Below are 17,444 nucleotides of genomic sequence, written 5' to 3'. Positions count from 1 at the left end.
ACTAATCACTGGAACTAAGATCAAAAAGTTATTTTGTAGCACTAAATAAAAGTTATTTAGATAGCACTAAAATAAAATCTCAGAACCCCGGGACCAAGAGTAATTCCTATACACTGAAATGAGAAATAATTACTGTGTTACTCATCTGCCAACAACCATATGACGACGATATATAAAACAAGTACATAACATATTCCCTTCATACAGTTTTGGCTCACTAAACTATAAACAAGATATAAAGTAAGTTAACATGAAAAAATAAATGTGAGAAATATTGCTACAAAACTCAAGTATACTTGTGTGTATACAGGAATGAACTATGGACTGAAGTGTTTCCCCAAAAAACCATATTTTGAACCGTAACCCACAATGTGACTCTATTGGGAGACAAAGCCTTTAGGAGATAATTAAGGTTATACATACAGAAATTACTAATAATGACTAACCTCGGGCAATAAGATGAGGAGACTGGATAGGCTGGTCACAGGGACAGTAGAATAAGCACAGAGACTACAGTTAATGATTCTGTAACATCTTACTTACTACACTGATGAATAGTGACCGCACTGACGGGGATGAGGACTTGATAATATTGGTACATATCGAACCACTGTGTTGTATATTTGAAACCAAAATAAAACTGTATATCAATGATACTTCAGTTAAAAAAAAAAGAACTAGCTAGATCCAAAATTCCATATAAAAATAACAATTCAAAAAAAAAGGTTGGTTTACTGACTTTACACACTGCTGTTCCAATGGAAATGTTTATAAAATAGGTTTATGACTTTTATAACTTAAAAACTAAACAAATGGACACCAACCCTACAATAAATAAATAATATTCAAATCTGTCAATAGATGCTCTTTAAAATTCTAGCACAAATTTTCAAAGTATTTTTGCTTACTATAAATGTTCACAGCTTTGTATATCTACACAGCAGATATGCCTATAAAAAAAGAAAACCAAAAACATGCTCCAGAATAAAGATGTATATAAATTTTCCAAGTTAATTAAAAAAAAATTTCATCAAAAAAAAACCCCAACAAACTCCTGCTACGTACCACAACTTGGTTGAATCTTGAGGGAATTATTACCCTAAGTGAAATTTTTAAAAAAGTAATCCCAAATGGTTACATGCTACATAATTCCATTATAAAACACTTGAAATGACAAAATTATAGAAATGGGGAGCAAATTATTGATTGCCAGAGGTCAGGAGGGAGGGCAGGTTACAAAAGGGGAACTTGGGGGTGACAGAACTGTTCTAATGTCTTGACTGTTGGCAGACACACAAACATAGAGGTGGTTAAGATTCCACAGAACTAAATACACACACGTGTGCACACATGTGAATGCAAGTAAGAACAGGGAAATCTGAACAAGGTAAGTGGACTGTATCACTCAATGCTGGCTGTGATGCTGTAGTGCAGTTATGAGATGTTACCATGGGGGAACTGGGTAATGGGGACAACAAGCTCTCTCTCTACACATGACTCTACAATTATCACCAAATAGAATGTTAATTTTAGAAGAGAAAAATTCTATGGAAGGGCAAAAATAGAAGACATTTTGTCTTAGCAATAATTTATCTTCTTACCTGATAAGGGAAGAAGCATTTTAATGGGAAGGAGCATTTTAAACATTAACTGAATCTTACCTAGACTGATATTAGTATATCCCTCTTTTGAACATTCCTCATATACAACTCTGACCTTTCCTCATAAAACTTATCAAGACCTAGTATTATCTTATACATGTTTGTATTCCTTACTATAGTATAAACTCCATTTAAGCAGAATTTTGTTTTGCTCCATGTTGTATTCCCACCACCTAGACCAGAGCTTGCCATCTTGAAAGCACAATATTAAAATGAGTGAAATGAATGGTATTATAAAGTCTGTTATCCATTTTATGTATTGCCCAATAAAAACATTTAAACCCATACCACCTATCCTAATAGATCCCTAGTATTCACTTTCCCATAAGCTGATAAAGATTTCTGGGATGTAAAGTGTAATCCCAGTTTAAATAAAAAGTTTTACCACATAGATTATACATTCCAATGTTAATATGTGAAGTTTAAGTTACCCACTGCAGTCTTCCACTTGGACAGATAACCAAAAAACCAAAGTTCCATAATCTCTAGCTATTTTACTGGCCTGAAAGTATACTCTCCAAAATTGGGGGAGAAAAGAAACTGTACAGGTTAATTATAGATTTATTATTCATAAAATTCAGAACAGCAGCAAATAAGACTTAAAGTTCATAATGTACCAATGTACCAACAGTGGGACATGCAATCCTATCACAGCTCTCAAGTAGGTCCTATTATTACCTCCATTTCTAAAATGAGAAAAACTGAGGCTTCAAGGTTAAAAATTTGCCCAACATCACAAAGCTAGTAAGTAAGAGAGCCAGATTCCACCTTAGATATATCTTATGCAAAGCCTTCACTACTAACTTTGAACTGAAAAAAAGAAAGTCTATTTTGGTAAAATAAACAAGTCTACTGGCTTTCAAACAAATAATGTTCATAAAATACAAATATTGGTATAACAGTTTAGCTGCTAAAAACTTAGGACCTTGAAGATGAAAAGTCTAGCTAGTTGAAAATTAGAATTACATCATTAAAATGTCAAGAATCAATACTTCAACTGAACCCAAATCAAATCACAAATTTAAGCCTTAAAAGATCCCAAGTACAACAGAAATAAGAAATGTCAAAACCTTAAAGTAAACGCTTTCTTTAAAAATCATAAACAACAATCTTGAATGCCAAAACTTGTTTCCTACCACACTCCAGGTCAAGAGAGGAGCTTGACTAAGGAAATGTAACACTCTGTATGATAAAAGGTAAGTAATCAACAAAGTATGCTTACTTTACAAGGCTGGCACTTCACTGCAACTAAGTGTACAAGAAGAAAAAGCCTTTGCCTTCAGTTTTCAAGTGTGTACAAAATAAAACTGTCTCTCGCATTTACCTCTAACTCCATCTGGAACACTAACAAAACAATTCTGCAAATGCTAACTACTAAAGCAAGGGTCAAAAACTCAATACCCAGGAGCCAGGCAAGTTAAGTCATCCATTCAGCCAAGAAGTAAGGCAAAACAAAGTCTTACCCCATCAACAGTTACGAGATGACCTTCAAAGGAAGCCAGAAATTTGCATTTCTATTATTAAATCTTCAGATTTTTTTCATGTTACCACCTAATTCAACACAATCCACACACATGCAAATTAAAGACACAAAATTATACCATAAATCTTAGCCACCAAAACAGCCAAAATTATAATAAGATGGCTAATACCAAGTGCTAAGAAGAATACAGAGCAATCAGAACACTCATACACTAGTGGGAATGCAAGTGTGTTGGTGGTTTAATGGAAAATTGTTTGACATCATTACTAAAGGTGAACATACATATACACACCCTATAATGACCCAGTGTTTCCATTACTGGATGATCCAAAAGAAATGCATAGACTTGTTCACCAAGAAAGTACTAGAATGTTCAAAACAGTGCTCTTCTTAAATGTCTGGCCCAGACAAAAAATGGAAACATTCTACTGCCCACTAATAGTAAAATGAGAAAACTAACTGTGATACGTTCATACAATGTTAATTAACACTATACAGGAATGAGACTGCAAAGATTCTTCTGATGTAACACGAATGAATCTCACCAACACCTTGAAAGAAAGAAGTCCACAAAGAGTGTCCATTATATGATTCCATTTCTCTGAAATTCAAAGTGTGAAAAATTAATCTACAGCATTAGAATGTGGTGTTACTAACAGGTGTTACCTTTGGGCAACGGTAGTGACTGGGAGAAGGAAGAGGACAGGTGGTAATGAGTATGTTCTGCTTTGCCCTGAGCCAAGACCTGGTTATAAGCCAAGTGGTCATCTTGTGAAAATCCCCCAAACTTAATTTGTATACTTTTCGCTAGGTATGTATACTTCAATAAAGACTTTTAAAACATGCACACACACCAAAATAATATACTATGTATGGAGCACAAACAAAATATTTCTGCAGGCAGATCTGGCTTATCAGAGCAGATCCGTTCATGACCTCTCAGCTAAAGAAATACTGTACGTTCTTTAAGAAAAGCAAAGAGAAAAATAAAAGCAAAATAAAATTGTCTCAGTGATGCTACATGAACAGGTCAGCAACTAACAAAACTTAAATTTCCCCTAATAGCAGTATCTCTTAGAATGTCATCTATTTTCAACTTTTCATACACTTCATTAACAAATCAAACCTGCCTCAAAAGATAAATACAGTGTAAGAATACAGTAAAAGGTAGAAAGTAGACTAAAAATTAAACAATTCAGTGTAAAATTCAAAACAGCCACTAAACCACCAACATAATTCTCTTCCCTGATCCTGAACAACTTTACCTGCCACTCATTAATATGGAGCACTTTTCTCATCCATAAGGATTCACAACCTAGGTCCTGCTGAGAGTTACCAGAGGCCTACAGCAGAAGAGAAGCTGTCGGTTTCATCCAGTCAAGTTGAAGCAAGCCCTGCAGAATCCAAGTACATAACTCAGCTACTTAATCAAATAAGTGTTAAGTGACTAAGTATTAATTTTAAAACGCCTTCTCAGCATTAACTGCCTAACCTCTCAAGACCAAATATCACAGGCAACTATTTTCCTCTTCTCAGATATGGAGTATCCCCAACTCTGAACCATTGCTAGTATTTTTCCTCCACCTCCCATCTTCACCTGTTTATATCCTGTTCTATCTTTCACATCCCAAATCTACTTCTTCTGTGCATTAGAGTTGTAGAAAGATCAAATATTAAATCGAGTATTACCATTTTTAAAAGAGCCTCTTTCTGAGGGTAACAAAACTATTGTTCAGTTGCACTACTTACTAATCAAACATTATTCTTAGATTAATGGAGCCACAACTCACACATCCAGCAAAAGTCCACCTTGAAAATGCAAAGCTGCTGCTCAAAAGTGACAGAATTCCACCAATAAAGTAACAGTTCTTTACAAAACTTTTAAGTTACAATAATCTTCTTAGCATGTCAATCTCACCAAAATTGGTGCATTTAAGTCAAGCCCACCACAGCAAAAGAATCACACACAACCTTTAAAAAAAAATCTTGGGCAAGATATTTAATAATCCCCACAGAGCAAATTAAGTGCTAAAAAAAACATCAAGCCAAGTTCACTTACGTTTTAAAAAAAAAACAAAACTCTTCTGACGTCCAACTTAGGATGCCTATCAAATTATTTCAAGTTCTAAAAACTGTTTAGAATTCCCAAAAAGCAGGATTTTGCTTTGGTTTAAAAATGCTCAATATGCTCAAACAAAAAAAGGAAAATGGGACACCCGCTCTTTCTCTTTTGGGGCAATACTCTGTAATGGATTACCCTTACACTCATTTTAATTGTAAACTCCACTCACTAACTAAAAAGTTGCTAGTCAACAGATAATAACAAATGAAAAAGTAAAAAACACAAACAGCCTTAAGATAGCAAAACTCAAGTGTTCAGTCGCCCACAAATGTACGTTGCACAGGATACGCTTCCCAGGCTCCACGCTAAGAATTTGCTCCAAAGTTGTGTTAAACAGTTATCCCTACTGACACCGAAGCAAACTTAAGCTATCTTTCAGGAAAACTATGCTGAAATGCATGACTTGTGAAATTCCTGCTCTAAACTCTCGACTAAACCTAAGCACAATATAAAAGCCTAAGTCCGTTCACTCTTAATCCTTAGAAAGCATTTCCTGCTTGGAAAACCTTTCTCCCATACGCCTTCCACAAACTTTTTCCGTTCAGCCTACTCCCGGAAGCCTCAAGCCCGCCCCTCACCTCCCGCCCCTACCCACACGCACACACCCACTAGGGAACCTCCACACGCGGCCGACACCGCTCCACACGGGCACGTAAAACACATGTGCCTGAAACCCAGCCCCTTTCCACACCCCCCGGAAACGACACCCCCTTTCTCACACACCGCACGCCGCAACCCATCCCCCTTCCTCCCCGCCCCCCACTCACATCACCCCAGTGCACCCACCCAAGTTCCCGGGAGCCCAGCCTCCGCTCACTCCCGGCCCGCCGAGGGCAGTGGGCAGGGGAAGCAGGAAGGAGGAAGGAGGGCTCAGGCCCGGCCTAGGCCTCTCTGCAACCGCCTGGGGAGCTGGGGGGGGGGCACCCGCGGGCGAGGCTCGGTTGCAGGGCCTCAACCGGCCCCCTCCGGCCCCAGGCCTGGCCTCCGCCGCCGCCCCACGGCCGTGGCCGCCCTCCCAGCCCGGACCACACTCACTCGCCAGCCGAGGTCCATCGAGCGCTCCGCTGCTGCCTCCTCCGCCGGCTGCAGCTCCAGCTCCCGGGCCCCCCAGGTCCGACTTCTTGGGCCCCGGGGGCGGCCCGGTCCCCCCGCCCGGGACCGCTCCGGGTGGAAAGCCGGTCCCGGGCGCGGCCGCCAGAGCCAGGGGGACGCTGTTGCTATGGAGGACGAGGCCCGGGGCAGCCCCGGCGGCCGGGTCCTCGTGCAGGAATTGACACTCCTCCCCGTAGAAGCAGGTCTTATCCTTGGCGTAGTAGCGGCAGTACTTCAGCTTCACTCCCGCCGCCGCCCCGCCGGGGACGCCCCCAACCCCCGGCGGGGCCACGACCGCCGCCGCCGCCGCCGCCAGCGAGGAGGAGGAAGAGGAGGCGGCGGCCGAGGGGGGCGGGAGGCCGCCGCCACAGTTCATGGCAACGCCGCAGCCTCGTCTCACGCCGCCGCCCGAGGAGCCGCCGCCACCGCCGCCGCCGCCACCATCGACCGGCGAGGAAAGGCAGACGCCACCGGTGCCGGATGAAAGCCTGGGCGGTGGGCCCGTCCCGCTGCGGGAGCCGGAGCCGCCGGGGAGCGGGGGAGGGGAGGAGGGGGCGAGGGGAGGCGAGGGGAGGCGAGCGGGGAGTTGGGATTTTCTCTCACTCACTCTCTCGTTCTCTTTTCTTAAAGGGGCCGCGCGGGACGACGGGGTGGGTGCGCGAGCCCAGACGGGGACTTCGAGGGCGCGGGCTCGGGGACGGGGGAGCGGCGGCGGCGAATGGGTGGGGAGGGCCAAGGGGCCGGTTTATTTTTAAATTCTGCCTCCACTTGCTCTCTCGCGCTCTGGTTCCTCCGACTTGTTTATTCCATTTTCCTCTTCCTGAGACGGCCGTCGCTGCTGCGCGTGCGCGCCGAGGCGCGGTGGCTTGTGGGTAGGGGGAGCGCGTGGGGCATCCTCGCCCGGCGTCCGGCCTCCGGAGCATCCGCGAGTTGGGGGCCGTTGGACCGGACGGTGGAGTTCTCACGACGCGAATACCCTCCTTTGTTTTGTATGTTTCATAATTCCAGACGTCATTTTTTAATTGGAGGGACAAAATGAACAGAACGTAAACGGTCACTTTGAGGGCCCGCACTTGCGGACGGAGCCCAAGCCCTGGCTTTTTTTGAAGAATGGTTTCATTCTCTTTGCCACACTTACTCTCATTTTTCACCATTCTCCTTTTTTTTCCTCCTTGAAAGTCATGAAAACTACAGGACTGCCTGCCTTAATTTCTGGGCCATTCATCAAAAAAACAGCTAAAAAAGGTTGGTTTGGGCAAACCCCCTGCTCAGTGTAGCACCTGTTTTCTCAGTGGCTGTATTACTGAAAGCCTTCAGTAAAATACTGTGAAAAATAAGATTCCACCAGGGGAACAACACTGCCTAGGCAGCACCAGACGGTTTCATTTATTTATGTACTACGTTGCTTTTCTCCAGTCAGCCTAATCTTGATTGGAAACTCATTTTTAAAAAGCAGTTTCTCCCTCCACTGTTTTGCTCTGCTATACGTTTTTTAAAAAGAAAGCTTTCAGGAATTTTAAGGAGTTGCTGTGAAGGGAAGAGAATTGTAACATTCTCCTGTGTAAAAGATTTTCTCAAAAAGCGTTGTTGCAGTTGTGAAGGGGTAGTATGTGTTGGCAGTTATTTAAGGATTATGGCACACAAGGTCGCAGAACAACGGATATAAGCAAATGTACCACCCTGCAAAAGAGAGAAGAGTGGATCCCTTAGACCACAGTCTGGTAAGACTAGTGATGTTCCCTGGCTAAAATCAATAATAACATTGTTTTCTGTCTTCTGTTGAGAAACATTTTCACATATTTATTAATGCCCATTATTATGTACCGGTAACTGCTAGGTGCTGGGGAATCAAGACTCAGTCTTGTTTTTCAAATAGCTTTTCAAATGTGCTTTTGAAATGTTTTTCAAATGTTTATTCTCTGGGGAGGCATAAAGTGCACAGGTGATTATAAACCACTGTCTCAAATGCTAATCTTATCACGTTGGCTGTTAGAGGATATTAAAGATGTTAAACTCCTGGAGAAAGTTGATGCCGTAGTAGTTGATGATGTAGTAGTACTCTGGTCATAATCAAAATGTTGGTAAAGATGGCTTTAAAGCTCCTTAAACAATATCCAAAGAGTATTGATACATTGGCACAAGTCAACATGATCTTTACTGTCCTCCTTTGGACTCTATCCTTAACCTGTTTTTATGAAAAAATGTTTTATACTGCTAGATGAACAAATATATAGCATATTCATCAGATCTGTAATGTGCTGCAAAACCAGTGGGAGTAGATAATGTAATAAATGGCAGATTAGTATCTGTAAATCTCCTTAAGATAGAAAAAAAATGAAGGAGTACCACAAAATGAAACCTGAATCAAGTTGGGAAAACAGAGCAAAGGAGTCCTTTAATACAGAACACATAGTATATCCTGTCCCCCTGCACCAAAGCAAATTGGCAATGTTTTTTCAAAGTTCTTTGAAATGTACATTGCCTTTAAACCATTACTATTGTACTTGGCAAATAAATCCTAAGAAAATAACTATAAATAACTTTTATGATCCTGTGTAATCACTGCAGTATTACATATGAAAACCAAAGAAGAAAAAGTTACAAAAACAATCCAAATTCTAAAACCAGGGGAGAATGGTTGAATAAGTAGACTAGCCATGTGGAATATTAGGCAGCCATTAAAAAAGATAGCCATGAAAACATACAACAGTATTTATGATACAGTGTAAATATTTAACACAATACAAAATTGTATATGCTGTTTTAGGGTAATGGTGTGAACAATAAGGAACCTTATAGAAATAAAGATTTAAGTAACTGCTTCAGAACATTAACAGATTTTACTAAGTGGTAAGATGAGAGTAGGTTTTTTCTATTTTTCCTCTACCCCCAAAATTTGTACCTGAGTAATTTCTGTTAGAAAAATAAGCATTAAACTTCTTTAATCTTTATCTCTTAATTCTGAGGAGTAAGTAAATGAATGTGAAATCATTCTCTGTGTTTTGGGTTTCATTTTGTTTTCAAGTTAATTTCGTGAAGACAAGTTGGGCACTGCTTATTAGCCATTCCTTCACATTTTCACTAGTCCAGTGTTTCTCAAACTATGTTTCATGGAAAGACTGGTTCAACCGTATATATTACACAAAGAAAAAGGTTCAATTGAGAATGTTTGGGAAACAGTGGGTTAAACAACTTTACTTCAAATCTTTGTCAGAGCCTTTAATATGTTGATATGTTGTAATTCCCTAAAAGCAGGATTTAATGTGCAAAATTTACCAAATTTTTTTTCCAAACACTTTTTTCTCCAATCATTTTGTAGAGTTAGTATTCCTCAAACACGCTTTAAGGAACATTGTCTTAGTCAACTGCCTTCTCATTTTCCCTGTATGACCTATTTTAAAGTGTTCCCAATCTTCAGTGCCCCATCCCAACCCTTCTTCTACTTTGCTTTCCACTTCATACATCCATAAAAAGAAAATACTGCCTAAATCACCAGTACAAGAGCCCCTTTTGTCTGGGACTAATCCGTTCACTCATGCTCTGAACTTCGAGTCATTTTCCATTCAGTGTGTGCACTTCTCTGACTCTCCTCTTAGTATGAGACTATGTAAAGTGTCACGTTTAAATAATGTTAAAGGCATCCATTCCTTTCTATTGTGAACTTTTTGTAATCAGAAAAAAATGTACATATTCTTATCCCATGACCCAACAATGCCCCTCTTGTTATCTCTCCCAGAAGAACACTTTTGTGGTCAAGGAGGCATACATAACAGTGTTCACTTGAGGCACTGCTGATAATGTTGAAATGGGAAATAACCTAAATGTTCACTGAGAGGTAGATCTGTATGTGCCATTATTCTCTCAGATCTGTTGTTGAATGAAAAAGGCATGATGCAGATAAGTAGGTGGAATATAACACCTTTTATGTAAGAAATATATATACTTCCTACAAGGGTATATGTAAATGTATACAGAAAGGACTGGAAGGATAAACATTAAATTGCTCACAGGATGGAAATTGGGAATAGTGATCAAAGGGGACTTTAGTTTCATCTGTAATGTTTCAGATTTTTATAAGACTGAAGACTGTATGCCTGTTTTTGTAATTAAAATTTTATTTTAAAAAAATGAAACCCTCACTTCGCATTGGTTTTCTTTTTTTGTCCTAACTTCTCTTCATATTGAACTATTTGTTCATCTATTCATAACTTGTCTCTTCAGCTCCCATTCATTCCTTAATCAAGAATAATATAACATTTGTCCTTCCTATGCTAATTTTTTTTTGTTGTTTACCAGAGCCACCAATGATATTAGCAAATTTAGCCATTTCATATCTTCTCTGTTATATTCAGCCGTATGAACCATTTTCACAGTGCGTGCTCTCTTGGCTTCCAATTACCCTTCTCTCGTTTTTTCTCCCTTTTTATTCCCTTGGTATTGTTTCCTCTGCTTCTGCCATTCAGTGCTGCCTGCATGGTAGGCCTTGCAGAGGTATTTGTGAAATCTCAAGTAATTACTATTATTTAATAAAATTCATGGGACATCCTCTGAGTTTTAAGCTTGTGTTATTCATGTAAAATGTAATATTAATGAGAAAAAAGTACACTGGATTTGGGTTTCAAATAACTAGTTTGAAACTTGGTTTTTACTGCATTGCACATGTGTGGCTTTTAGCTAATCTCTTAACCTCACTTAGATTCAGTTTCTTATTTTTAGAATGGAAATAACAGCTACTTTATGAGCTAACTTGAGGATTGAATGACATACAGAGAACCTCATGGAGAAAATAATCTCTGCCACCAAGTAAACAAAGCTACTTGCCATCAATTTTAGCCACCTTTATGTATAGAAGAGATTCTCCTTCTAACATTATATTTTATTACCTATAATATTACTTCTTTTAGCATTCTCTCATGAATCCCTCTGCTTATAAGATGGTATCGCCAATTCCTGTAATGATGCCTTAAATTCCACAGTGTTTACAAAAGTAGCAAGGCATGTTGTTCATCTCTTGTTCCAACAATCCTATGAAACAGTTCAAGTGAGGATCTTATTTTCATACTGGCAGTCTGAGACTGGAAGATCTGTAAAGTTTCTCTGTTTGCCCCAAAGTAAGTCCACTTAGTGTCTTTAAACTCCCATGTTATATGATCTTTCTCCTAAATTGTAACCATCTCATTAAGGTTTTTGTGCACTCATTCTGGATTTTCTTCCTGTTGTCTTAAGCTTACCCTGGGATTAAATATACTCCCATCTCATCCTTCACTGAAACATATTAAATTCATATTTCATTGCCTTAAATTCTCTATTATATCCCTCAAGCAAGTCTAGAGTTTTTGAAACCCATAATCATATGGTAATAGAGAAGGAGGGAGAGTAATTTACAGGATTATATATCTGTGTTCTCTAGCAGTAATGTTCACAAATGCAGCAGTATTCCCATTTTTGAAGGGAGAATTTTGAGGTATGATGAAATAGACTTTTTTCCTCATGCACCTGATAATCTAAATGAACATTGCTTTCCAAGTAGTCACCTTAATAAAAACTTAGGTTTATTCTAAATTATAACATGTTTGAGATTCACTTAAGCACCCTTATCACATATCTAAGTTCTCGTGGTAGCTAATCTTCATTTTTTAAGACGAGATTTGGCTTTTAGGAAATGACCCAAAATTACCAGAACAAAAATTACTAAGCAGGGCCATGTCATTTGGGATTGAAAATAATGATGTCAGTATAAATAAAACCAATACTTGGGTGTTTCAAAAACTGATGCTGAAAATAATTTCATGAAAACAATAGCAACATTATTAGAACATAAGTGTAAGTGTTCTACAAGGAAGATGTTCATTTGATTATATAGCCTAATGTATTTGCTGTTTAAAAATTAAAGATCTTATTTTTCACATATTTCCTATTTCCTAAAACATACTTTGTAGGCATCTGCCTACTCCTTCAATAAAGCTGACTCTTTGGGAAGGGTTCATTCTTGAATATCCTTTACTAAAAAGAAATCTTAGTCAACTCTAAAGTCATCTTCATGCTAATGAAGATTACATCCAAAACTGCAAAGAATCCATAAATTATATTTGCTTTGGGATACAGGATGACAATTGTATTTTGTATGAGTGGCCTCCAGCAACATTCCCCCAGCAACAGATTGCTAAAGCTAATGTTAATTTGTATTAAGTACCATTAACTGGGGGGAAAACAACACATCTTCTGGGTGGTTGTGATTTGTGTTAGTGATAGCTGACCTTTAAAAATTCTCCAGGACAATATAGGGTGGAAACTACATGTGGATAAGTTAAGAGTTGAGTATTTTACCCACTGCCTTTATGGGTGTCTATGTGTATTTCTTACATATTCAAAAAGTTGTTTGGCATCTTAACCTCTAAGTTCTGCTCCAATTCTATGCAAGGTTATTAGCAACTGCCTGATATCAATTTTGTTTTGAAAAATTTGGGGGGCACTTAAAACAAAGCCTTCCTATTTGCAGCAGTTATAAGTAACTGTTATTTTGGTAAGAGTGTTTCATGTGTCTTTGCTCCTCTGCTAGAAAATGCAGTCTTTCATCACTGTCATCATACATATATATGTTTATATATTGTATACGGTTTTGAGTCTTTGTGGTAGTAAAAGCAACTTGCTACTTTTACAAGTTTTCAAAGGATTTAAAGTCTCTCTTCTTACTATATTCTTGTGAAATACGTTAAAGGCAAATACAACTTTAACATTAATTGTACCTTGGAAATAACCCTGATTATCAAGTATATCGTTACCACTGTTATCATTCCGTACAGCCGCCACCAGCCTTCAAGAAGGACCTTTAACTTAGCAAAGCCCACTGCCACCATTTCGTTGGTTAAGCACCCCACTCCAGAAAATCACTTTAATATTTCTATGATGTGTAATATGTCCATTATTATTTTAAATCTGATAGTTCTATTAATTGATTTTACTATTTTAAAAATTAGATATTTGTTTCAGTGCAAATTTTCTAGTTTATACTCCAATGAAAAACTTTAAATCAGACTTGCTAGAAATATTGTATTTTAAATATATGTATTAAAAATACAAATTATATTTAGATAGATTGATTAAATGTATGTATTAAAGTTAACATGAAGCTCCTGGAAGCAAGATGTCTTTTGCACGGTCTTATCAAACGCCTTCACCTTACCTAGTATAGAGCACGGTCCTGGGTACCACAGTTTATTTAGGATTTTTGGTGTTTGCCTAAATGCAAAGAAAAAGAAAGCAAAAATGAAAATGTTAATATCAGGTATAAAAAATCTACAGCCAAAGCATTAAGTGTGAGAGGAATATTATATAAAGATTAAAGGTGAACTCTGCAAAATGATTTTAATACATTTCTATGCACCAAATGATATTATTGAATGCAAAAATACATTCAGTACAACTTAGAATCATACATACACACACACATGATTATAATGATAGAGTTTAATAAACCTTTCAGAATTTAACGGATAGACAAGAAAACAAGGATATTAATAATTAATCAACTGACTTGGTTTTCAGCTAAGTGTAGAACTTTGTGCACTATTACCAAAGTATGTATTTTTTTCATGTAACTTTGGAAGATTTACAAAAATCAAACATACTTGGCCATAATTTAACCACAACAAATTTCAAAAGATAGGTATTTTATAAGGTACATTTTCAGATTATATCCAGTAAAGACCATAAAGCCTTAAGAAATGTTGCTCTAAATATTTGTAGGACCAAAAAGATAATAAAACTGAAATTACAAACATCCAGAAATCAATGAAAAGGAGTATACACTGCTATACTCAGAAGAAATACATAGTCTTAAATATCTTTACTATTTTAAAAAAATGTATAATATCAAAACTTACACAGGGACAAAATGAACCGAGAGAGAAGGGAATGTGTAATAAAGGAAAGGCTTACATTAATGAAATAGAAAACATTAAAAGGTCTAAATAAAGTACTCCTGGCAAGTCTGGAAATAGCAAGAAGAAAGAAAAATATGCATCATCGGTATTTTCAAAACACAGGAAGTAACTGCCAATCTAGAATCCAATGTCCAGTGAAAATGTCCTTTAAAACTGAACATGGAATAAACGTTTTCAGACAAAAGCAGAAAATTTGTCACTAGCACACCCATACTAAAGGATTTTAGTTGGAAAGGATGAAGAGCAACAGAGAGGGCAAAATATGTGGGTAAAAGCAAATGAATATGGACCATGTGGAACAACACATAAATCATGAGGAATATAAATGAAGGACCATAAGTTCTTTGCATTTTCAAAAAAGTAATAAAAGTAGTATCTTAGACGTAAGTCAAAGATGCATATTATAATCTATAGAGCACTACTAAAGTACTAAAACAAAATGAAAGAATAGATAGCAACCTAAAAAGGGGGGAAATGGGATAATAAAAAATATTCAATTCATAAAAAATCAAGAACGATAAAATTGAACATAGAACAGGCAGAACAAATGGAAAACAAGACTTAAATCCAAATACATTAAATGTAAACCATCAAACTTCAGTTAAAAGACAAAGACTTTGAGCCTTTCTAAACTATCCAGGATATTGTTCTGGGTTCCCCTGGTAACTTATAGAGAAACTTTAACAATGTCTGGAATGAGGGAGGAGGATGTCCTCAAATTCCTTGAAGCAGGAAATCCGCTTAGGTAACACTAACCTTGATTTCCACATAGAACATTACATTCACAAAAGAAAAAATGATGGCATCTACATCATCAGTCTGAAAAGAGCCCACAAGAAGCTTCTGCTGGGAGCTTGTGCCATTGTTGCCACTGAAATTCCAGCTGGTGCCAGTGTCATATCCTCCAGGAATACTGGCCAGCAAGCTGTGCTGAAGTTCACTGCTGCCACCGGAACCTTTCCACGTAGCGGCCACCACTCCTGGATCCCTCACTAACCAGATCCAGGCAGCCTTCATGGAGCCACAACTCAACGGTGGTTACTGACCCTAGGGCCATCCACCAGCCTCTCACAGAGTCATCTTGGGTCAGTCTGCTCTGTGGAACAGAGACTCCCCTCTGTGCCATCCTGTGCAGCAACAGGAGAGCTCACTCAGCGGGACTGATGTGGGTGTTGGCATGGGAAGTTAAGCTCATGCAAAGCACCGTTTCCCTTGAACACCCATGGGAGGTCATGTGTGATGCCCACTTCTGCAGAAATCCTGAAGATTGAAAAGGAAGAGCAGGCTGCTGCTGCAAAGTCTGACCAAGGGAGAATAGAATGTCAGGGTGAATGGACTGCTCTGACTTCCAAGTTCATTGCTACTCAACCTGAGGTCACAGACAAGTCTGAAGGTGCAGGTGCCCTCTGCGCATGTTCCCGGTTCTCTACTGAAAACCAGTCCTCAGCCCAGCACTGAAAACTGGTCTGCAGTCTTCACTGCTCTGGCCACTGAATGGGTAGGAACAACCATTGAGGGATCTTAGGCTGTTCTTACAGAGACTCTTAAACAAAAATAGGAAATAGGTTGACAGGAAATAAAGACAAAGATTTTCAGGTTAAATTAAGAAAAAATATAAGTATGAGGGTCAATCAGAGAAGTACAACCACTGTGAGTGATGAATAATATAGGACTTGTTATGTATACTAGACTTTACACAATTCGGGGCATCTATGCAATCCTACCTGTATTGGGTAATTATAGTTCCCCTTGATTTTAACCACTGGGCAGGGGAATACTTTGAGGTTTTGTGGGGGATCTACTACATTCCAGACATACTCTTTGCCTGTTTGTGTAGTAGCAATCCAAGTTTTCTTTGATAGGCTAGATCACCCCAACTATTAAAATAGTTTCCTTCTACAAGTAATGACTCTACAGCATCTTACTATGCTGATGGACAGTGACTGCAATGGGGTGTTGGGCAGGGGACTTGATAATACGGGTGAATGTTGTAACCACAATGTTGCTCATGTGAAACCTTCATAAGATTGTATATTGATACCTTAGTTTTAAAAAGTTTCCTCCTTTGATTTACAGGCATGAAAAGCTAAATATGTCAGGTGCAGTGTCAACTCCCAATTCAGTGGACCAATTAATGTGTGCCCTTATTACCAGTGGAAACAGGGTACTAAATATCTTTAAATCTAAGCAGATCAGAGAACTAATTGCAGATAATGTAAAAACAGTACAAATAACCCATCCATAAGGTTCTGTTCCACTTCTGGTTATGTGTCACTGAATAACAAATTGTCCCCAAAACTTAGTGGATGAAAACAACAGCAGTCATTAAATTCCACTCATGAATCTGCAATTTTGGTAGTGTTTGTCAGGAATGGCTCGTCTCTTCTCCATGCAGTGTCCGCTAGTACAGCTTGTCTGGGAGCTGAGGATCCACTTTCAAGATGTCTCCCTTGGCTGGCAAGTTGATACTAGTTGTCATATGGGAGACCGCTCAGGACTGTGCACCAAGGGTCTCAGTTATGCTCCACCTGATCTTCAACATGGGCTGCTTGGGCTTACAGCATCGTGGCTGGGTCCCAAGAGCGTGTGTCTGGAAAGAATAAGGCAAAACTGCATGGTCTTTTCTGACCATGGGGGAGTCAGAACAGCCTAGGAAGTCACACAGCATTATTTCTACGACAGCCTAATCATGGAAGTAGGCACTAGATTTAAGGGGTAGAGAATTAAACTCTGTTGGCAGCCGCGCTCAGAAAATAGCGCCCAATGCAGGGCAGCCGGAAGGCCCCGAACTTCCTAATGACAAATCATCCCACACCACTAAACTACATGCTAATTGCGCCTTGGCATAAGGACCAATGAGACCCACCAAATGGTTATGCTAATAAGGCATATGGAGCCGCACCAACCAGGTCAGAGCATGAGAACTATATAAGCAAGCCTCTCCTTCCCCTCTGGGTCCTGCCCAACTCATTTGTTTCACAAAGAGCTGAAGAATAAAGCTTTCTGCAGAAGAATCCTGCTGTTGTTGCGTGCTGTTCTTGCCGGCGAGGACGGGGCACGCGACAAGTGGTGCCGAATCCCGGGAACCAGAACATCACCGGCACAGGGAGGACCCTTCAGACATCTGGAGAGGATTCAGAACT

The 17,444-nt window shown here is 39.1% G+C and overlaps 1 protein-coding gene and 1 pseudogene across 5 annotated transcripts in view; one reads left to right on the top strand and one right to left on the bottom strand.

The window, feature by feature from the left end:
• PAN3 (poly(A) specific ribonuclease subunit PAN3) overlaps positions 1–7,169 on the bottom strand; it is a 127,216-nt gene extending 120,047 nt beyond the window's left edge. For 2 of the 5 annotated variants that reach the window (XM_073228615.1, XM_073228624.1), the window contains exon 1: positions 6,302–7,167. In XM_073228615.1, the coding sequence (XP_073084716.1) occupies positions 6,302–6,734 (433 nt within the window). In that variant the 5' untranslated portion in view covers positions 6,735–7,167. Of the gene's footprint in view, positions 1–6,301 lie in introns of all 5 variants that reach the window. The other 3 variants (XM_037003941.2, XM_073228619.1, XM_037003944.2) reach the window with 2 other exon arrangements.
• Positions 7,170–7,258: 89 nt separating this feature from the next.
• LOC140847698 (small ribosomal subunit protein uS2B-like) lies at positions 7,259–16,952 on the top strand (annotated as a pseudogene).
• Positions 16,953–17,444: the final 492 nt, after the last annotated feature.

This window comes from Manis javanica, chromosome 1 (assembly GCF_040802235.1).
Source record: "Manis javanica isolate MJ-LG chromosome 1, MJ_LKY, whole genome shotgun sequence".
NCBI lineage: Eukaryota > Metazoa > Chordata > Mammalia > Pholidota > Manidae > Manis > Manis javanica.
The sequence above is the reverse complement of the archived record's forward strand: the minus strand, read 5'-3'. Positions and strand labels throughout refer to the sequence as shown.